General features: G+C 50.7%; 1 protein-coding gene across 2 annotated transcripts in view; it reads right to left on the bottom strand.

The window, feature by feature from the left end:
* FSTL4 (follistatin like 4) overlaps positions 1-20,886 on the bottom strand; it is a 539,950-nt gene that overhangs the window by 95,120 nt on the left and 423,944 nt on the right. For both annotated transcript variants that reach the window (XM_066278325.1, XM_066278326.1), the window contains exon 7: positions 2,622-2,788. In XM_066278325.1, the coding sequence (XP_066134422.1) occupies positions 2,622-2,788 (167 nt within the window). The remainder of the gene's footprint in view (positions 1-2,621; positions 2,789-20,886) is intronic.

The raw sequence follows: 20,886 nt of genomic DNA, 5'->3' as shown, positions 1-20,886 counted from the left end.
TTATGCTAAGAATGTCACATGTATCTTCTCATCTAATCTTCACTGTAACCTTATGGGGCAGGAACTATTACTCATCCCCATTTCACAGGGAGAGAAATTGAGACTTAGCGAAGTCAAGTGCCCTTTCCAAGATCACTCAACTGTTAAATGGCAGAGCTGAGACTTAAATCCAGGTACCTTTGACCCCCAGAGTCTGTGCCTTCCCTAGAAGGCTGTGCTGCTTCCCTCCTCCTCTTAAGTCAGGGGAGCCACATGTGACCACATGCAGATATACAGGTCCATGTGTGTATACATGTGTGTGTGCTTGTGTTGTGTGTGATACTTTTTGTGTGTATAGGTATTTGTATATGTGTATGCTTGTGTGTGTCTGTTTGTGTGGTGTGTGATGCATGCATCAGGCGAAGTCTCCTGGGGGCTGGTGCTGCCTTTCACACAGGAGTTTCTGAGAAGCCCAGAGCCCTGACTATCTATGGGCTACTGACTTGATCAAGAGCAGCAATTGCTTCCTGGGAGGTAATGAGAGGCCATTAATCTCCAGTTGTACCCACAATTATCCAAATTACAAGCCTCACTGTGTAAAGTTAAAATGCAATTGAGTTGGTGCTGAAGGTATGTTTGAGGGAGGGGAAAAACACTTAAAGTAATTTAATTAACTGATGGCAAGTGCATTAAGAAGAGTTTTGCCTCCGCCTTTATTTCTGGTATCTTTAAATAGAGTGTCAAGCAAGGCCCTTGGATGTTCAGACAAACACAGGCGGGCCTGTCCTAGTTCTGAATCAATCACCATTGGCCAAACACGGTTAAAAGCTAACTCCCCACCTTGAGAGCTTTTGCACACACCAATGTGCACCCTGACATACACATTCACCCTAGTCTTTACAAATAGGACACCACCTTCCCTTGCTAAGATCCCAGACACTCTCTGGATATCTGCAGCTCAGAAGACTCTGCTCATTCAGCATCTGTCCATCAAGCACCCAGCAGACGTGTGCTGGCACTGACATTCAGAGACGGGTAGCATACAGCCTATGCTCACTGTAGTGGGGATGTCACGAGGAAACAATCCTGCCCAGTGTGACAGGGTGGGGGAGGGTACCCCTGCCAGCTCTATCCAGGGTGGAACTTCATGGTGGCCCCTCTTTCTTGTCTGCTCCCTGCATAATATCCAAGGGACAGCCAAAGGGGCTAGAGAGGCACAGAGTCCTAGCTTTGGGGGTTCCTACAGAATTTCATGCTGGGCCTCTTAGAGTTGGAAGGGATCTCCAAGGTCATGGGTTCGGCTGCCATCTGTGACTAGCAGCACTGCTCACCACACACCCGCTTGAGCGTACATGTGTCTATGTACGGGAGCTCACTGCCTCCTGTGATGCTCACTCCACTGTGGGGCAGGGCTGAGGGCTGTAATAGTGATCCAACTAAGGAGCTCAGACTGGTCTCATTCTGAGGTGCAACCTGGCCTTTTGTGCTAGTCTAGCTCGTGGGGTCACACAGCCCAGGCTGGCTCCCTCCGCCCTAGCACTTCTGCGCTGTGCGTGGGAACTGAGCCCTCATCCTACAGGTCTCCTTCTCCGGGCCAAGTATCCCAATCTGAGCCAGCTGGCCTGTGCTGATCCACGGAGACCAGGGCTGCTCCCTCTTCTGCCTGAAAATTGAGTTCCTGTTACCTTAGCTGCTGACCTGGTGGCCCCGACATGGGTGACATCATTCTGTCTTTTCACATGAACTTTTGGAAAGCCTACTCACCCCTTGTGCCAAACCAGCGCCAATACGTAGTCTTGACTTAATCCCTGTATTCCTCAAGTCCAACAGAAGGGAGGTACCACTAATGGTGCTTTTCTAGATTAATTCATTGAGGATCAGCTGTTTAAGAAATTACTCAAAGTGCTAAAGGCAGAGTGGGTGACGTCCGGCTGCCTGGGTCCTCAGGGTGCGGAAGTACTCCTGTTGGTCACGTGAGGCTATGTGAGCTCAGGGGCTCTCCCGCTCAACTCATCACATTCCCATTCCCCACTCCACTGGAATGGCTCCCTGGCAGGCCCCTCTGGCTTGACCTCATTTCCTTTCCCTCCTCACCTGGCTCCTGCCCTGCAGCCAGCCAAGCCTGGAGCTCACCTCTGTCCTCCAGAGGAGGGTCCCCTTCCCCTGTGTCCAGCTGTCTACATCCTGCCTAGCTTTAGGCCTGGAATGCACTGGGCCTGGGAGACATCATCCAGTTGTTCTCCCTGCCTGGGAGTCCTTTGCCTGGCCATGTTCTCTGTTGGCCTGTGGTCCCTCCTTCTGAGTGTTGGGCTTGCTATGCAGGCCCCTCCTCTCACATCCCATCCTCACGCCCACCTCCTGGCCTTCACTGCTTTGGCCAGTATACGGACCTGCTGCCCTGCCTCCTCAGTCCCTTGTTCCTTTTTCTGGGCCTGGTTGGCAGGTGCACAGCTACCATCCACTGACCTCTGCACGTGGTGGTACTTGCGTTTTCTTGTACCTCCAAGTACCAAACAACAGTTGGGAAGGCACCAAGTGTGGGATGTCTAGAGCACACCCTCAGGCCCTACCTTGGTCAGTCTTACAGAGGTTACATCTCCAGGAGGAACATTTGAACTCAGAGTCAGAGCCAGGTGACTTACGTTGATGTCTTCCAAATCCAGGAAGTCCAGGACTAGCCCGTTGCGCTTCCAGACGATGGGCGGCCGCAGATCTCCGTGGACAGCACACGTCAGCACTGTGCTCAGTCCCACAGTCACGGTGGCCACAGTGACCCTCTCCTCGGGGGCAAGGCTGAGCTGAACCACCTCTGCAGGGAGAAGAAGAGGGCTGTCAGGTGCAGGCCAGGGGGAGGAGTCTGCACTCAAAAAGAAATGTCCACAGGGATTTCCTGCAGGGCAGGGGCCCAGGTTGCTTTAAGGCAACAGAAAATTATCCACCATGTGCTGAAGAAATGTGTAGATGGACACACCTCTTAGGAGAGGGGCCGCAACTATGTCAAATGATCAAAAGGCTCTGTGACTTGAAATGTGTCAGGAAACACAGCTAGTGTAGAAAAGTCACATGGGCAGTGAATTTGTAAGTCAGACCATTTATGTGGGCTGCCAAGGCCCCACATAGTGACCAGGAACCAGATGTGCAGTGCCTGCTCCGTGTTCAAGGGCCTTGGGCTTCACCAAGTCTGGGCCAGGCTAAGTGTGGCCAAGGTCTGCTGGCAGGCAGACAGGTGTCTTCTCTGCGTGGGGGCCGTTTGAAGGTTGCACTGTCTGAAGTCTGGGGAATGGACTGGCTGGCCTTTGAAGGATTGTTTCTGTCTGAGGAGTCTCTGAACTTGGACTTGAATTTTGGCTCAGCAACCACGCATGGGAGCCTTTAATTTTTTGAAGTGTACTTTAGGCTGCACAAATTTTTAATCCTTGCCATTTCACACTTGATAACTGGCATTAAAACTGATCATTCTTCAGGCAAATAGGGGCTAAAATATTTTCCTTCTACCAGGGGCTTTCTGAAATTCTCAGGATTCATGAAAAAGTTAATTAGACTCAGGTGTTCAAATGCCACAGTGGGATCAGGCTCATAGGGAGGGTCACCAGCCCACTGACTGGACTGCCTCTTCTAAGTCTACCACTCAGGGGGCTTGGGGCAGCAGCCCGAGGCAGCATGAGCCTGTGTTTGTTCTGGGATGGGAGGCAAAAAGGCTGGGAGCCCTATTTAGTCTGTCGAAACTTTGCCGGGGCCTGGAGGGCCTGACAGATACTGAGCAAAGCATAGAATTGGGAACTGAGCTCTGTGACTCAGCGGGACACTTTTGAGCTGTGATCAGGCAGAACATCTGTGCTCACACCCTCCTGCCAGTGTGTGTGGGCGAGGGGAGTGGAAGGGGAGCAGAAACAGCCGCAGGTGTTATGCACTGTGAAGCAGGTGCAGTCAGGTGGGGTCCTGAGGAACAGAGCCCTTCCCCCTCCGCCATCATTCAGTGACCCTGCCCTGGGCCCACACAGAGGAACAAGGTATCTACTAGGTGCTTAATTAGTCCCTGTTGGATGGATGGATGCGAAATGGAGAAAATAGAAATAAAGAAGGGAAGGAGGCACTAGGCCAGTAGAGAGGGGACAATCACACAAAGGACAGATGTGGCTCCTGGTGACAGAGCCGCATCAGGAAAGATAAACATTGTGTGATTGATGTGGACACAACCAACATAATATTTTACAAGCAAAGTGATGCGATTCACGTTCCCTCTTCAATCAAGTTCCGCTCGCTGCCCTCCCACCTCTGTGTCATGAGGCTTCTTGCTCAGGGCAGAGAAAGCACTACTAGCCCATTGCAGCTAGACCTGGCTTAGGAGAGTCAGAAGGCAGAGAGAGGGAGAGAGAAGATTTTGCTGACATTGGTTAGCTCCCACTGTGCTGTGCTGGTAGTCAGAGCCCAGATTGTCCCCAAGTATAAATGAGGTACCTCTTTCTCATAGAAAAAACCATGAGGCTCTGTGCTCTATGGAAGAAGGAAGGGGTGTGGAATACCTCCTCCTGGTCCCAGGGCACTTGGGGATCACAAGGGAGACAGTAGGAAGGGCAAAGAGTGTGCCTCTTAGTGTGTGGGTGAGAGGAAGCAAGAGGGCCTGGGAGGAGTCTGAACTGTCCCCAGCCAGCCTGCTCCCCTCCCCACCTGGGGCGACTACCCGTGGTGTGACAGAGCCAGAGCCTCGGATTACCTGCCAGAGCCTCCTCGACTCCTGAGTGGCCTGGAGGGTCCTAGACATCCTCGCCTGGGCACTGGCTGGGCTGTGAGGCGCTCTGCATCTTTGTTCCTGAAGCTGCACTAGACAGCCAGATCTGGACCCAGAGTCAATGACCTCCAGATGTCGAGTGGGGGTTGCGGGAGGCTGAACCAGGGGAACCCTGGACTCCAGACTCCACCAGGCTGAGAGCCCAGACCAAAAGCACAGCCCAGCTGACCTTGGACAGGGCACTAGGGTGGGCTGGTGGGGGAGGGGCGGACACCCAGGCAGCAGGAACTGGAGCTGGCAGAGAATGGCAGGAGGTTTACCTTCACTCAGAAACAAGTTAGGGGAGCAACTGGAGATGCAGGGTAGGAATTTGAAACAAGAAGCATTTTTCTTAGGTAGAGCATCACTTATATGGATGACTAAAATGATCAACTTGGACCTAGCTTTATAAGGATGGAATAATGGATTGAATATGTAGGTGCATTTTTCTCCCAGTGGCTGGTGAGTGGGTCTTGTGAGGAAGTCAGGTATGTTACTACTTATATGGTCAATTAATCTATGACAAAGAAGACAGGAACATACAATGGGATAAAAACAGTCTTTTCAATAAAACGGTGTTGGAAAAACTGGACAGATAATGTAAAAAAAATCACACCACTTTCTCACATCATATACAAGAATAAACTCAAAATGGATTAAAGACTTATGCAAGACCTCAAACTACAAAATTCTTAGAAGAAAACATTGTTAGTAAATGTTGCTCTTTATATATATATATCTCCTTGGGGAAGGGAAGCAAAAAATAAACAAATGGGACTATATCAAACTAAACAGTTTTTGCACAATGAAGGAACCATCAACAAAACAGACAGCCTATTGAATGGGAGAACATATTCACCAATGATACATCCAATAAGGAGTTTATCTCCAAAGTACACAGGGAGGGACAAAAGTAGGTTTACAGTAGTGAGTATGTAAAACACAGAGTTTATTCTTGTATCATTATTTATTAATTATTGTATTATTTTCCATACGAACGACTCTAAACCTACTTTGCTTCACTCTGTATGAGGAATTTATACACCTTAACACTAAAACCTCCCCAAGCAATCTGATTAAAAAATGGGTAGAGGACCTGAATAGACACTTCTCCAAAGAGAACATACCAATGGCCAACAGACATGCAAAAAGATGCTCAATGTCACTAATCATCAGAGAAATGCAAATTAAAACCACAATGAGATGTTACTTCATACCTGTCAGAATGGCTATCATCAATAAAATTAACAAATACGTGTTGGCGAGGATGTGGAGAAAATGGACCCCTCGTGCACTGTTGGTGGGAATGCAGATTGTTATAACCACTATGGAAAACAGGACGGAGCTTTCTCAAAAAGTTAAAAATAGAACTACTGTATGGCCCAGCAATTCCACTTCTGGGTATTTATCCAAAGAAATCCAAAACACTAGTTTGAAAATATATGCACACCCCATTGCTCAGTACAGCATTGTTCACAATAGCCAAGATCTGGAAGCAACCCAAGTGCCTATCAGTAGATGAGTGGCTAAAGATGTGATATGTATATACAATGGAGTATTACTTGGCCATAAAAAAGAATGAAATCTTACCAACTGTGACAGCATGGATAGACAGAGAGGGTATTATGCAGAGTGACATACGTCAGATAGAGAAAAACAAATATCATATGATTTTACTTACATATGAAATCTAAAAAACAAAATTAATGAACAAAATAGAAACAAATTCATAGACACAGAGAACAAATTAATGGTTGCTGGATAGGAGGTGTATTCAGGGTAGGAGTGAAAAAAGCAAAGAGATTGAGAAGTACAAATTGCCAGTTGTAAAACCAGTCAGGGGATGTAGAGCACAGCAATATAGTGAATATAGGGAATATAGTGAATAATACTGTAACAACTATGTGTGGTGTCAGATGGGTACCTGCCTTACAGGGGGATCACTTTGTAACTTATATAAGTATCTAACCACTATATTGTACACCTGAAACTAATATAATATTGAATATCAACTGTAATTGAGAAAGAATTTAATATAATGTAGGAAAAAAGTACTGTATGTTACAAAAGGAACATACATTTTCTCTGCATGTCTGAGCTCCAGTCAGACTACAAGGAAAGGACTAACAGGGCAGCCAGGGAGGGGCCCTTGGAAGAGGCAGGGTGCCCCCTAGGCCCCCGAGCTCGGCTTCTTGAGGTTCCCCCACACCTGCATCCCACCTCCCGTAGCACAGACTCCAGGCTTTAACAAGCACCCCTGTGCTTCTGTGGCACCTGAGGCCTAAGAACTCCTGCCTTAAAAGGGGGGTCTGCATAGATGGAAAAGAGTGCAGGTGGCGTTGGGAGGTGAGGGTCTGCTGCTGGGTCTGGGGGCTCTAATTCCAAAGCTAGGAGCATGGCCGTCACTTGGAATGTAAGACCTATATGCACTGTGGGAGCTCCTCCCTCCATGCGGCCCTAAAGCTGTATCTTTCAAAAAGTTTTATTTACTTATTTTTTTCTTAAGTGAGAAATAGGGAGGCAGACAGACAGATTCCCTCATGCTCCCTAACCAGGATTCACCCAGCAAACCCCCTGTGGAGCAATGCTCTGCCCATTTGGGGCCATTGTTCTGTTGCTTGGCAACTGAGTTATTCCAGTGCCTGAGGCGGAGGCCATAGAGCCATCCTCAGCTCCCAGGGAGAGCCATGGCTATGGCACGGGAAGAGAGAGAGAGAGAGAGAGAGAGAGAGAGAGAGAGAGAGAGAGAGAAAGAGAGAGAAGGAAGCAGGGGAAGGGTGAAGAAGCAGATGGTTGCTTTTCCTGTGTCCCTGACTGGGAATAGAATCCGGGCCATCCACACGCCAGGCTGACACTCTACTGCTGAGCCAACTGGCAAGGGCTCAGAAAGTTTTAGAAAAATGTCTGGAGGAGCCTATAACACCAGGCTAAAAACAAAAAAACAAACAAACACCTTGTGTGGGAGCTTGTGCATCTTGCCACCTTCCCTGGGACAGCTGGTTCCCATGTGATTGCTGAGCATGCCCATCCATTGTCTGTGAGTCTGAAGACTTGCACTTCACGCAGGAAAGACTCATGCAAAATGAGAATGCATGTGCACCAACAGAACCATCATAATTCTGCTCCTGTCAGTTACACAAACATGAACCCAACTGCAAATATTTGGATCATTTAAAGTTTAATTAAATGATTGTTTTATTGAATTTAGTTCATGTCAATATTCTTCATCTCCGTTTAAAATTCTGAAGAGATTTATGGCAACTGAACATCTCCTCACTCCCCATTATTCACTGTCTGACAAGCCTCCTCTGGCCGCCTGCTTCCCTGCTAGGTGACCTCCCACGGTGACTTCCCAGGGAGAACAGAATGAAGCAGCGTCACAGGCTGGGGCTCCAGTGAGTAGGGCTCATGCAAGACTGAAGCTCTGGGCATCTAGCCTCCAGGCCTGTTTCTGCTGGTGACATGCCCCATGGCCTTGGGTAGGTCTCTTCCTGTCTCTGGGCCTCAGTTTAGACATTTATAAAATAAGGGACTGCCTAGGAGGGTTCTGGGGACCTAGCTCCCTTTTAGGCTCTGGGACTCTTAGGATGTGGTTCCAAGTAGACATCCCTGCAGACCTTCCAAGGTCTTGCCAGGAGCTGCCTGACTGCACTTTCCCTTGCCCCCCAGTGCCATGAGCCACTACTCTTTGCCTACTTATCTGTAATGGCATATGTGATGCCACAAGTGGCGGCACTAACAGTTGCCAAGCCCCACAGGGGCTTCCCTTGTGATATAGCCCCTGAGTCTCCCCTCCCCATCATCCCAGGTCGTCTACAGCAACCCATGTGGTCACCCTCCAGTTTGCCTTGCTGTCTGTGACTCTCCTGGTCACCACCTGGACTACAAGAGACAACCTTCCTCAAAAGCCACTAGCTGGCTCCTCATCACCCACACACTCTCATAAAGAATTCAGAACAGCCCTGACCTTGCCCCAACTTCTTTTTCCAGATTCCTTACCACGGTGCCCACTGGTCCCCCATCCCTTTTGCGGTTTTGGTCCTAAGCAAGTGCCTGGTTGGTACCTGCTGGTTGTCTATTCTGAGATTATCTTTGCGATTTGTCAGGATTTTATTGGTGTTAAGTAACAGAAACTCTCGGAAATACTCAACTAGCTCAGTAAAGAAAAAGGAGGGTGGTCTCAGTTTCTATAACTAGGAAATCTAAGGGAGTGGAAGAGGCTGCAGACACTCAGGACCCTACATGACAGCCTTCTCTGCTTGGCTGCAAGGTGTCCAGTGGTGGCTCCACATCCACACTGTGCCTGCACATGAGGTCCCAGAGACAGGGACCGAATCTTCCCTGAGAGCCCTGGAAAAAGCAGGGTAGCACATACTGGCCAGGCTTGCCTCCCATGTTCCTCTGTGAGGCAATCACTGAGGCCAGGTAATGGAGCATTCTGTGGTCACAGGACTGATTGGCCCTTCACCTGCCTGGGCCAGGTGGCCACCTTTGGGGCCAGGAGCTATGCGGTGGGAGTGGGGTCAAATGTCTCGACAGAAAGGGTGTGTTGGGCAGATCAGTGTGACCACCAGAGAGATACAGAGAGGGCCCCTCCTCCTCCCTCCATCCATCCCTCCATAGCCCCATTGGGAGCCCTGGCAGGGTGCAGGACAAGGAGGGGCAGGTCAGTGCCTGGTCATCAGAGCTGCACCTGATTTCTGCCATTGTGGTCTAGCCCCACCTGCCCCTTCTCAGGAGAGTGATGGGGGAGACCTGGTGGTATGGCCCTGTCCAGGGGACCCCATACTCCTTTTGAGCATCACACTGTACAGGGGACAGGAGGAGGGCCAGGCAGCCTTGAATTTGTGGGGATGGCACTGATACGAGTGCAGTGAACACATCTGACTGAACTCTTCCATGGGCTGGGGACCACCCAGGCACTCCCGTACAGCAGAGGACTCAGACATGCCCTGATCTGAACTCTGCTTTGGTGGGGTGAAGAGTCACAGCAGAGCAAGGTGAGGAAGCCACATGCAGCCTCCAGGGTAGCAGTCTGTGACAGGGGTCCCTGCAGCTCCGGGCTGTGGCTATGCTGCTCCCATGATGCCCGACCATTTGTGGTCCCATGGCCTCTCTCAAGATATTTTGGGGTACTGAGCTCTGTGCTCAGAGTATGGTAGGGGCAGAGAGACAGTGCTGAGCTGGGCCCCTGTCAGATCTGGGGTCAGAATGCATCTGTGGGAAGGGCTGATGTCCTTGGAAAGGGAAGGCTAAGCTGGGGTTCAGAGCAGATCAATGGGGAGCTTGTCTGATCCTGTTGGGCACAGGTGCCCCTAAAGGGACAATGGCCCTGTGAGTGAGTAAGGAATTTGGGGAGGCGAGTGAGTTGGGGGGTTCCTCATAACTTGGGATGCCTGTCTCCCTATTAATAGTGTCAGGCCTTTAACGTCAGTGGGCTTCCACTTGTTTTCCCCTGAGTGAAGAGGGACAGGTCACATGACCACAATTGTCAAAGCCAGTGCAGGTTGGTTATGCAAGACAGATCTTTGTGGTGCACTAACTAGGCTGAGTGCCTGGTAGTAGGGCCTCAGGCAGGGCTGTTTGAGCCTCCAGTGTATAGCACAGTACCTGGCACACAATAGGTGGCTTGAGGCCAAGTTGGGCTGACAGTCTCCTGGTGGACACCTCCCTCACCCTCTAGGTCCTTCAGACCAGAGCAGCAGTGACCTTGGCTTCCTAGACACAGGAGTTCCAAACCCCAGCCCTCAGCCTCCACCCTGCATACATGCTCTCCCCGCTCCTGTGAGCCAGGATACAAGGAGCGGTGCCAGGGTGAACGGGCCCACTGTAAGCAAGTGACAGATGCTCTTCTCGAAAACAGGAGACCATGAGTCTTCAGGCCCTGAAGAATCGGGTGTTAGTTCCTGGTATAGCCGCTCCGCACAGTGAACTGCACGCGCTGACACTCATCAACCTGTCAGCACCCTCTCAGGCAGGAGCCTGCTGCTTCACAGCAATAGAAATGAACTTTCTCAGATTCTTGTCAAACTGGTGTTAGTGTTCATATGTTAGACATGCACTAATGGAACACATTCCTATCTGGACAGTTGCCAGATGACGGTCCCGGTGAAAAGACCCTGTCAAAAGCTCGACCAACCTGCCCACACAGTGACATTTTAGACTGAGCTTTGCAGGGCAAAGCCAGGGTCAGAGGTCTGCTTGGGAATCAGGGTCATTCTGGGAAAAGGCCAGGCTGGGCCCTGAGGCACATCTCTGTAGCTGCAGCCTCTTCTCACACTGTTCTCCTTGTAAATTAATGTTCTTCCCAGAGGTGGATTAAGGTTGGTTGAGGCCCTGGGCACAGAAGAAAATATTGGGCCCCTTGTCATTAGAAAAAGTGTAAAGTTAGGGGTTTGCAGGGCCCTGAAGAAGTCGGGGCCCAGGGTACATGCTTGGTGGCCTGCCATTAAATCTGCCTCTGGTTCTTCCCCTCAAATGAACCACTCAGGTGACCTGGAGTCATCAGAGGAAGTGTGGCACCCGTGGGACAAGCTCTATCGATCTGGTCTGTTCCTGTGACCAGGGCCATCCTGTGAGGTTGGTGGGTGGGACAGAAACAATGTCTCCTGAGCAAGTCAGGGATGGGCTACATCTCAATGTCTCCTGGGCAAGTCAGGGATGGGCTACATCTCAATGTCTCCTGGGCAAGTCAGGGATGGGCTACATCTCAATGTTTCCTGGGCAAGTCAGGGATGGGCTACATCTCAATGTCTCCTGGACGCAATGACTTCGCCTGGCATTTGCAGGGTGGAGCTGTTTTGGCTCATCCTGCGGAGGTGTACCTGAGGTGGGGTGCCTTGTGACCCCTCTGTTTCCCTTCACCAGCACCTGTTGCTCTGGCTCCTTTTCCACAGCTGCTGGAACGTGGCGGGGGGGGGGGGGGAGGCCAGAGTAGGCTGTCTCAGGGCCATTCACCCTGATGCCGTCTCAGCCCTGGGCTGTTTGGCCTGCACAGGGGGCTCTGCATCAGCCACACTTGCACTCATCCAGAATTTCCCGTTTCTTTATACATAATCTGATTCCATTTTTGTCCCAATGTCATATTCCCTCTTACTTGCTTCATTTTGGAGATGGCAATAAACTTATTCATTAGTTACCTGCAGATTTGTGGGTAATTTACTTTCTCAATCAATTTATGTTGCTTGGTGTTGCTTCAATAATTATTATAGCTGAGTTATAAATTTCTGCTCCCCAGTGTAAACAAATACCTTTGTAATCTGCGTGAAGGCAGAGGGCTTGTCTGGTCTATTTCTTTCGTATCCCCAGCACCTAACACAATTCCTAGCCCTCAGAAGGGACTTAGTAAGTGGTTTTAAGCCAGTGAAAGATTAGGACAGTGCTCATTCAATAATTATTAAATACCTAGAATGTGCCAGAATACAATGGAAATATATAGGCAAGCAGAACAGGTCCAGAGCCTGCTGACCTGGAGCTCATAGTTTAGCAGGGAGGACAAGGGTTAAAATAGAGCAGGATGGAGGTGGGCTCGGACTCCTGAAGCCTGTCCACAGGCTCCAGTGGACAGCCATGGCCCCTGCAGAGCGTGATCACCCTCTCACAGAAGAGCACGGTGTGCCCAGTGCTAGGCGTGGCGGGGGTGGACGCAGAGGCAGACCCTTGTGTTACTCCCAAGGAACCCAGTCTGGTATAGCGTTCTCCTTGTTTGCAGGAAGGACACCCTCGGAGCTCTTAGACTCTGATTTGCTTCCTCTGGACAATAAACCTTTTTGGCTTTGGGAGTACTAAACCACAGGAGACTACTGTGTGCGGAGGAGTAGGAAGTTAGAGCTGAGCTCGATGCCCAGGGGCTGTGTCTCAGGATGCCTTGGGGTGCCATGGGTGTGGCAGGCAGCAGAAGCATTAGTTGGAAGGAGTGTGGGGTCAGTGCTAAGGTGGAAAGCCAGGGCCTCCTGGTCAGCAGGGTGTGTGGCCACCATGGGGCTGCACTCCACTCTCCCTCCATGGCTGGCTCCCATGCCCGGGCAGCCTGAGCCAGGCCACCAATCTCTGTATCCCCATGCCTGTCAGAGTCCCAAGGCTGGTGGGACTGCCTTTGCATAAGATATTTAGAAAAGGGAAGTAAGTACCTTAACAGCTTATTCTTTTGGAGACTTCAGGGAAAAGAATGCATTATTTTATGCAATTATATACTGCTTACTCAGAATTAGCAAAAATTCATATAGATGTCAAGGGTTGGATCCAGAATCTACTATACAAGCGCTCAGTGGAGATAAGCAGACAGCTTTTGCCTAACCAGCAAGAGGGTGTCATGCTGTGTGTTCCGAGAGGCTGGCTCATTTTTTAACTTCTAAGCTCTCATAAAGACTATTTCCTAGCCTCCTGGAGCCAGGAAGTGACTGGGTCCAACTGACGGGAGGTCAATGCCTTGCCACACAACCTCTGTGTCATTAGGATGGTTAATACCTTGTGTCAACCTGACTGGGCCATGGAGTGCCTAGATATCTGGTCAAACACTATTGTGGTGTGACAGTGTGACAGTGTTCCTAGATGAGATTAATATTTGAATCCATAGACTGAGTAAAGCTGACTGCCCTCCTGTGGGCCCCATCCAATCAGTTAAAGACCTGAATACAACAGAAAGGCTGAGAGAATTTCTTGTGCCTGATCGCTTTTAAGCTGCGGGGTGCTGCCTTTGGACTTGAACTGCAACACCCTCTCTTCCCAGGTCTTGCACCTGCTGCCTTTCAGACTGGAACTTATACTGTCAGCTCTCCTGGGTCTTCAGCTTCCTGATTGCAGACTGCAGCTACCATAATCATGTGATCCAATCTTCTCTCTCCATTAGTCCGTCCGTCCGTCCATCCATCTATCCACCCATGCATCTTATTGGTTCTGGTTCTTGGGAGAGCCCTCACTAATACAGCCATCATCCATGATCTCTTGTCTCCTCCATGGAGACTGTGGTCATACATTTTGTCCAAGCAAAGAACACAGTCTCCTAGTTGTTATTTGAGAGCTGCCTGACCTGCTCAGACCTGATAAGGGTGAGGATCGGCCTCCGCTCTGCACTGCTGAGATTCTGGGGTTTCTACAGCAGCTGCTGTTAATTACTTAACATTCCCTCAGAAGAGAAAGAAATACAAGTTCATGTATTTCCTCGGAAGAAACTGTAGTGAGCTGTGGAAAGAATCTTTGAGAAGCCAGGAACCCTCCGAGAATCCTCTTGGAGAGGAAATCTAACTTCTGTTCCATTCTCCCCCGGACACCTCTGTCTAGGGAGCGCATTCCCTCATCCCAGAGCTGCTTCTACTGCTTTCACAATTAGATCGTATCCAAACCCTCTGTGCAAGGGAGGTGGCCTCAGCGTGGACTGAGAGAGAATGTGTAAGTAAATTACACAGCATGATAAGCAGTATGGATGGAATGAACAAGATGCCAGCAGGGTGGCCTATTAAGACATAAGTGGGGAGTGGTGGTGAAAGCCTCTCTCAATAGGAGATATTTAAGTGAAGCTCTATAAGAAAAAACCACCTGTGCCAAGAATGGGGAGGAGGGCATTTTAGTCAGAGAAAACAGTTTGTTCAAAGGCCCTGGGGTCAAATGGTCTGAGTATGCTCTGGGAACTGAAGAAGGCCAGCATGGCCAAAGCAAAAGGAGCAGAGGACAGATACAGAGAGGTGGGAAGTGGCCAGGTGGCCAGGTGGCCAGGCAAAGACATGGTGAGGGCTAAGAAGATTTTTTTTTTGTATTTTTCTGAAGTGAGAAGTGGGGAGGCAGAGAGACAGAACTCCCGCATGCACCCGACCAGGATCCACCCAACAAGCCCACGAAGGGGCGATGCTCTGCCCATCTAGGGCATCGCTCCATTGCAGCCGGAGCCATTCTAGTGCCTAAGGCAGAGGACATGGAGCCATCCTCAGCACCTGGGCCAACTTTGCTCCAATGGAGCCTTGGCTGCGGGAGGGGAAGAGAGAGATAGAGAGAAAGGAGAGAGGAAAGGTAGAGAAGCAGATGGGCGATTCTCCTGTGTGTCCTGACCAGGAATCGAACCCAGGACTTCTACAGGCTGGGCCGATGCTCTACCACTGAGTCAACTGGCCAGGGCCGGCTCAGAGGTTTTAATTTCAGGCAGTGGAAAGAGATCAGGAGGATTTTAAGTCAAGGAGGGATGGGATCTGATTGGCATGCTACAGGGATCGCTCTGGCTGTTGTGGCAATGGGCTGTTGGGGAGGGGAGAGCTTGTGGGGAAATGGTTCAGATGAGGCAGCTCTAGTTCAGGTAAGAGACAGTTACTGACTGTGAGGTGGAGAGAAGAGGAAAGGACGGGCCTTGGAAATAGTTTGGATGAGGGGCAAGGATAAGGGGTGTCAGGAATGACTCCCTCCTGTCTTCCTAGCTTGATGCTTTTGCATAACATGGTGCTATTTCCTGGGTGAGGCAAGCTGGGAGGTGCAGGGACCCCCACACAGCCTTAATGTGCCCTCTCTGTCTGGACAGATCATCCTAACCTTCCCGAGGCAATTGATCTGCAATGTATATTACAGACATGTTCTGGGTCTCTCCAGTGAGTAGGATTTGAAAATGATTTCTAAACTGTAGCATTCTTGTTACTAAAAACCTTCAGCTGAGAAAGAGCAGCCACAAGCCTCCACTGGGGGCTGGGTGTGTCCAGCAGGCAGCCAGAGCAGCAGAGGTCAGACAGGGAGCCCGTCCCTGCTGGGTCCACTCACCACACCACGTGCTCTCTTTAAATGGGACCATGCTTCCTGCATGCAAAGGGGAGGAGCCATTGGGACTTGGAAGAACAGGAATCAATGTAGCTTGCTTTCTGTTTAATTATCTAGTCTCTTGAGAATGCTAAGTCATGGCTGTGTTTTGTAAACAGGCAGCAGCAGACCATTTTGGAGAACAGCTCACATCGGTATATTTGCTTTGTTCCAATTCCAATTTCCTGAGTGTGTCCCAGCTCCTACGAACTGCTGATGAGAGGTCCCTGAACCCCGTCGTGGGCTCTGCTGTTCCCAGGCCCATGGAGCTCCTTCCCATCTTTAAAGGAGACTTTTCTCATGACCCCCATCTCTTTCCAGCATGGCTTCCAATCATCTTACAGAGCACAGAATAGTCCCACAACAGAGAATTATCTGGCCCCAAATGTCGATAGTGGCACCATTGAGAACCTGACATTAATAACCATAATTAACACCAATACTAATAATTCCTAAAATAAGTACTTATCCTTTATCTGTTGAAAATGAACACCCGGTCCTCTCCCAGGCAGGCCTGTGTACACATGGCTGCACTAACCCACGCCTTGTTGGCTAAACTGCGGGGGGAGGGGGGGGTGAGAGGAGGCCCTTTGTTCCCCACCCTGGCTTGACAAGACCAAACATTACACAACCATGCTGTCCTGCTGGCACTGGGTTTGGTGGCGGGGTCTCTATGCTGACAGGTGACTAGGCAGGGGGCACCCCAAAGAGTGAGTGTCCCAATCATCAGTGTGTGTCACAGAAACCAATTCACTGGCCTTTGCTGAACTGCCACTGTTTCGGGCAAGATGCGGCACCAAAATATCGGGATGTGAGAAATCACTTTTCCTTGCAAGGGGTCTCTCTCTCTCTCTCTCTCTCTCTCTCTCTCTCTGGGATGGGTTCTTTAAATTATCTTTCAGAGGGAACCTTATAATGTATGCTTTGTCCAAAGACAGGTCTTCGTAAGAAAAATGCTTCTTGACCCATGGCAAATTGCTTCTTGCTGTATCCGACAGTGTTGCGCCTGCCTCGTGAGGCACAGGCAGAGGCTGCAGGCTGGCTGAGTGAAGGCTCCATTTTAGGGATGAATGAACTCAGACGTAGTCCACCTCTTCCCATTTTACAATTACAGCTGAACCGCCTTTGCACCCCTCTAGTGCAGCCCTTCCTCCCAGTCTCCTCAGAGGTTGCTCTTGCTCAGGACCTCATTATTGGCCGAAGCAGCAGCCTCTTCCCTGGGGATGTCTCTGCAGATGGCTTCCTTGTGGCCCTTTTTCCCTCCCCCAGCTCCGAGGGGGCCGACTGCTCAGTCTGGTGCAGAAGGCCCACGAGCACCCATTTCAGTCTCATCTCCCCCAGCTCCTGCTTAGCTGGACCCAAACCAAACTCTCTGCTATTGTGCATGTGTGTCCCAGGCTTTTCCATGCTCGCTGGGCACATTGGTACCAGCTGGCAGAGGAGCCCAGCACTCCGCAAGTATGCCCATAGCATCTCAACTCAAACCAGTGTGGCTGCGCAGTGTGAGCCACCACAGGCTTCATGCCTACCCTGCCCGTGCCCACCCTGTCTCTGCAGGAGAAACGAGTGTGGCCACAGCCCTGGTCCCAGAGAGGGTGCCCATCTGGGAGCTTCTGGGGCAGGAGTGGTGCAGGGCATGAACCCTCAAAAGTAGAGAAATTCCAACAATCACCAGGGTAGCAGTAAAACTAAAGGTTTCAGAAATTATTCTCTACCACTTGACAAATGTGTCATTTGGTGGGTTGGTTTCTGGAGGACTGGCTGGCAGACCAGGGACTGACAGGCTGACAGGAGGTGCCCACCAGCAGGATGTCCAATATCCCTGTAGGGCTGGCAACTGAGACCTCATGCCATTGGTGGGCCTGTCCCAGGCAGAGGGCAGGAGCCCGAGGCCCGGAGAGTCAGGGTGGCGAGCCCAGCACCCCGCAGCTCAGCACAGGGATTTTTGCTCAGCAACCTGTTTCAATGCACTGGAGTTGAAGGGAGAGGGGCAACCATAAATTCCAGAAAGAACCTGGATCTTTTTCTCGAGAAGTCAGAGAAAGGTAGCTTAAAAGTTAAACATAGTGCCTCTGCACCCACCGCCACCTGCTCCTCAGCCAGGCTAGGGGTGGCAGTCAGGGGAAACCCCTGGGACTGAGCGCTGACGATACTGTCCCTGGCAACGGAGGAAGGGCAACTTATCTTGTGATTTCATGTGTGTTTTGTTTGTGGTTGTGACTTCATGGTTACACCTGAACAGTATTATGCAGACCAGAGCCATTATAGGAGTCCCACTGCCGCTGACAGAGGGGGAGAACATGCCCCTGAGCAGAAGTCAACGTGCTGACAAATGGCTTCTGCGTCAGGGGTCTCAGGCCCTGTTGTGGGCACATGCCCCACCGCACCTGAGACACAGCCCATACCAGGAACCTGCAGCCAAAGCTGTGTGGCACCCAAACCAGGCTTCTCTTCTGCACAACAGGCTCTGGTTCAGGTTTAAAGGGGTCAGAAGTCTCTGAGATAAAACATCATCTGGTGGCCCTGGCCAGTTGGCTCAGTGGTAGAGCGTCGGCCTGGCGTGCGGGAGTCCCAGGTTTGATTTCGGGCCAGGGGACACAAGAGAAGCGCCCATCTGCTTCTCCACCCCTCCCCCTCTCCTTCCTCTCTGTCTCTCTCTTCCCCTCCAGCAGCCGAGGCTCCATTGGAGCAAAGTTGGCCCAGGCGCTGAGGATGGCCCCATGGCCTCTGCCTCAGGCGCTAGAATGGCTCTGGTTGCAACAGAGCAACGCCCCAGATGGGCAGAGCATCGCCCCCTGGTGGGCATGCCAGGTGGATCCCGGTGGGATGCATGTGGGAGTCTGTCTGACTGCCTCCCCGTTTCCAACTTCAGAAAAAACAAAACAAAACAAAACATCATCTGGTTTCTAGCGCTCCCTTATAAACACTGCACACATAAACAAACTATACAGATACCCCAGGACTGTGTCCACACTTCTCTATTCCTAGGGACCCCAGTTCCCTCTCCCCCTTCCACTCTAGGACCCTGCTTTATGCTGCCATCTGGCTGTCTGGTGCGCCCCTCTGGGACAGTCCATCCTGCCATTGTAATCCCACCTGCACCAAGATGACCCTTTTCATCTCCACTCTGGTCAGTCAGGAAGGAAAGATTCTGAGAAACTAGTTCATGCCAAGAAGCCGACAAGAGTTGGTATGAGGCTCTTCCAGGTCCTGGTCCCACCCCACCTCTCCACACCTGAGCCCTCATCTTCAGGATGAGGGAGAAGTTGGGGTTGGGAAAATGACCCCGACACCGGGAGGCCTCCACCTGCCTTAGGCTCCATGGACAGCATACATCACCGTCTCGCTGCAGACCACAGGACAGCCCAGGGGTCTCTGCGAAGCCCTGGGAGTCATCGATGCCACAGACTTCTGCTCAGCCCATGGTGCTTCGGGAGAGGAAGGTACTGTCTCTGAAGCCGCAGAGCACTCCCTGGGTAATCCAACATGGCGTGGTTGGAAAGGAATCATGAATATGAAACTTCATCTATTCAGCATGGACTCACTCCTGCTACTCACCTGCTCAGTGCTGCCTGGGAGCCAGGCCCTGTGTGGCTCTGGGAGCAGAGTGAACCTGGGCATTCCCAGCTGGGACCAGCCTGAGCTCTTTTGGTCCTGGCTCTTTGATGTCCACAGACCTCTATCCTAGACAACCTCACCTCATCTTCTCCAGCCCAGCCTCACTGTCCTTCCTCTTTCTTTCAGCCTCTGGCCCCCAAGGTCTCCAGGTCTGGTCACCTCCTCTTTCCCAAGCCTTTCAGCTCGGCCTGTTTTCCACGTCCATGGCCACAGGCCAGAGCCCCTCCAATGGCTTCCTACCATCAGGCCCAGGTCCTGGACATGCACCCTGACCTTTGGGGAAGTCCCAGAGCCCCAAATGAGCTGGCACAGCCTGCCATCCTGTCTTGGCTCCACCCCTTCCCATCTTCTGTGCCTTCCTGAGGCTTCCAGGGCTGTTCCGACGCTAACCTCCCCTTGCATTTCTGAGTTCCTGGATGACTAAAGTGTCCTGGGGAGTCCTGACTGGAGGTGGTGGAGGCATGGCTCATTAGTCTTTGCAGTGAGCTGCTCAGGAGCAAGTTCTAAGTGCAAATCCACCTGCCTTTCTGCTTATCCCGAGACAGGGAGGATGGGGTGGGATGCTAAGTCTTCCCTAACTTTGGATACTATAAGACCTTGAGACAGGAGCCTATCACTTTTGGAGGAGCTGCCAGACACCTGCAAAGTCAGACCCCTCCAGAAGCTTCTGTGAGTTTACCCAACAATGTACTCGCTCAGATGTGCAAAGATGTCTTTGACCTGTGATGCCAACTGTGGTACTGTTTGTGGCAGTGAAACTAAGAACCTGAATGACCGTCACCAGGGTGTGAACTCTGTGCTTCAGCTCCAAATAGAATAGTTGGCTATAGAAAGGATTCAGGTGAATCTATCTGTAAAACTGACTTGACGTCATTTTGAATGAGAAAAGCAAGTTGGAGTCCGATCCGAGGACAGAAGACCTGTGTGGGTGTCTGTGCAGGCGGAAAGTCTAACGAGCTCCACCGGTGGTGGGGAGGATTCTTGAGACGTGGACTGAGGAGGCCGTGTGTTTGGGAGGGGCTTTCAACTTAGTGTGCAATTGTGTGAAGCTAGCATTTATTACTTAGAAATAAAAGAGGTTATTTTAAGAAGAAAATGAAAGAAAGCTCTTGAGAGCATTGCTATTTTGGGGTCTCATGGTGATTGAACAGAGGCACTTGGATTTGAGGGCTGAGTTCTTAGGAATTCATGCTCAAAGGCCCGGTAGGAGGTGGGAGGAAGGAGATGGTGGTTTCAATTAGCGGATGCTCTGGGCTAAGCTGTTGCCGGAGGGGAGGTGTCTTCCCTGCTCCATCTGTGAAAGCTCTTTGCCTTGAGCTGCAGACCCCTTGGGGGTCTGCAGAGTTATACCAGGCACTATGGTGTGCCCTCTCTCACCATGTTGGGTTGCCAGCTGAAGGGCTGACAATAGCTTGGAGTCACTCATTCCCAACTTTCGGGTGAAAACCAGTGTTCACATACGTGGTCCTTTTCTTGCTCTCCTTCCTTCTCCAAGTCTTGATTCAGGTCAGCCTAACGTGGCTCTTCCTGCAGAGTTCCACTTCATTATCTCCATAATCCAACATGAGGCTGGGGAAGAACACGGTCATCCTCTGAGTGATTTAACAGGGTGCTTTAATGATGTATTGAAAATGAACATTGACCCCAGGTAAGAGGTGCTAAACTGATACTTTGAAAGCACACCGTCCATTTCACTCTGATGGACCTCCTCCTTAAATCACCATGTTGTCATTTTTACGATGCAGATCTAG

The sequence above is a fragment of the Saccopteryx bilineata genome, chromosome 4 (assembly GCF_036850765.1).
Source record: "Saccopteryx bilineata isolate mSacBil1 chromosome 4, mSacBil1_pri_phased_curated, whole genome shotgun sequence".
Classification (NCBI taxonomy): Eukaryota; Metazoa; Chordata; class Mammalia; order Chiroptera; family Emballonuridae; genus Saccopteryx; species Saccopteryx bilineata.
This window is presented reverse-complemented; position numbering and strand designations above follow the sequence as displayed.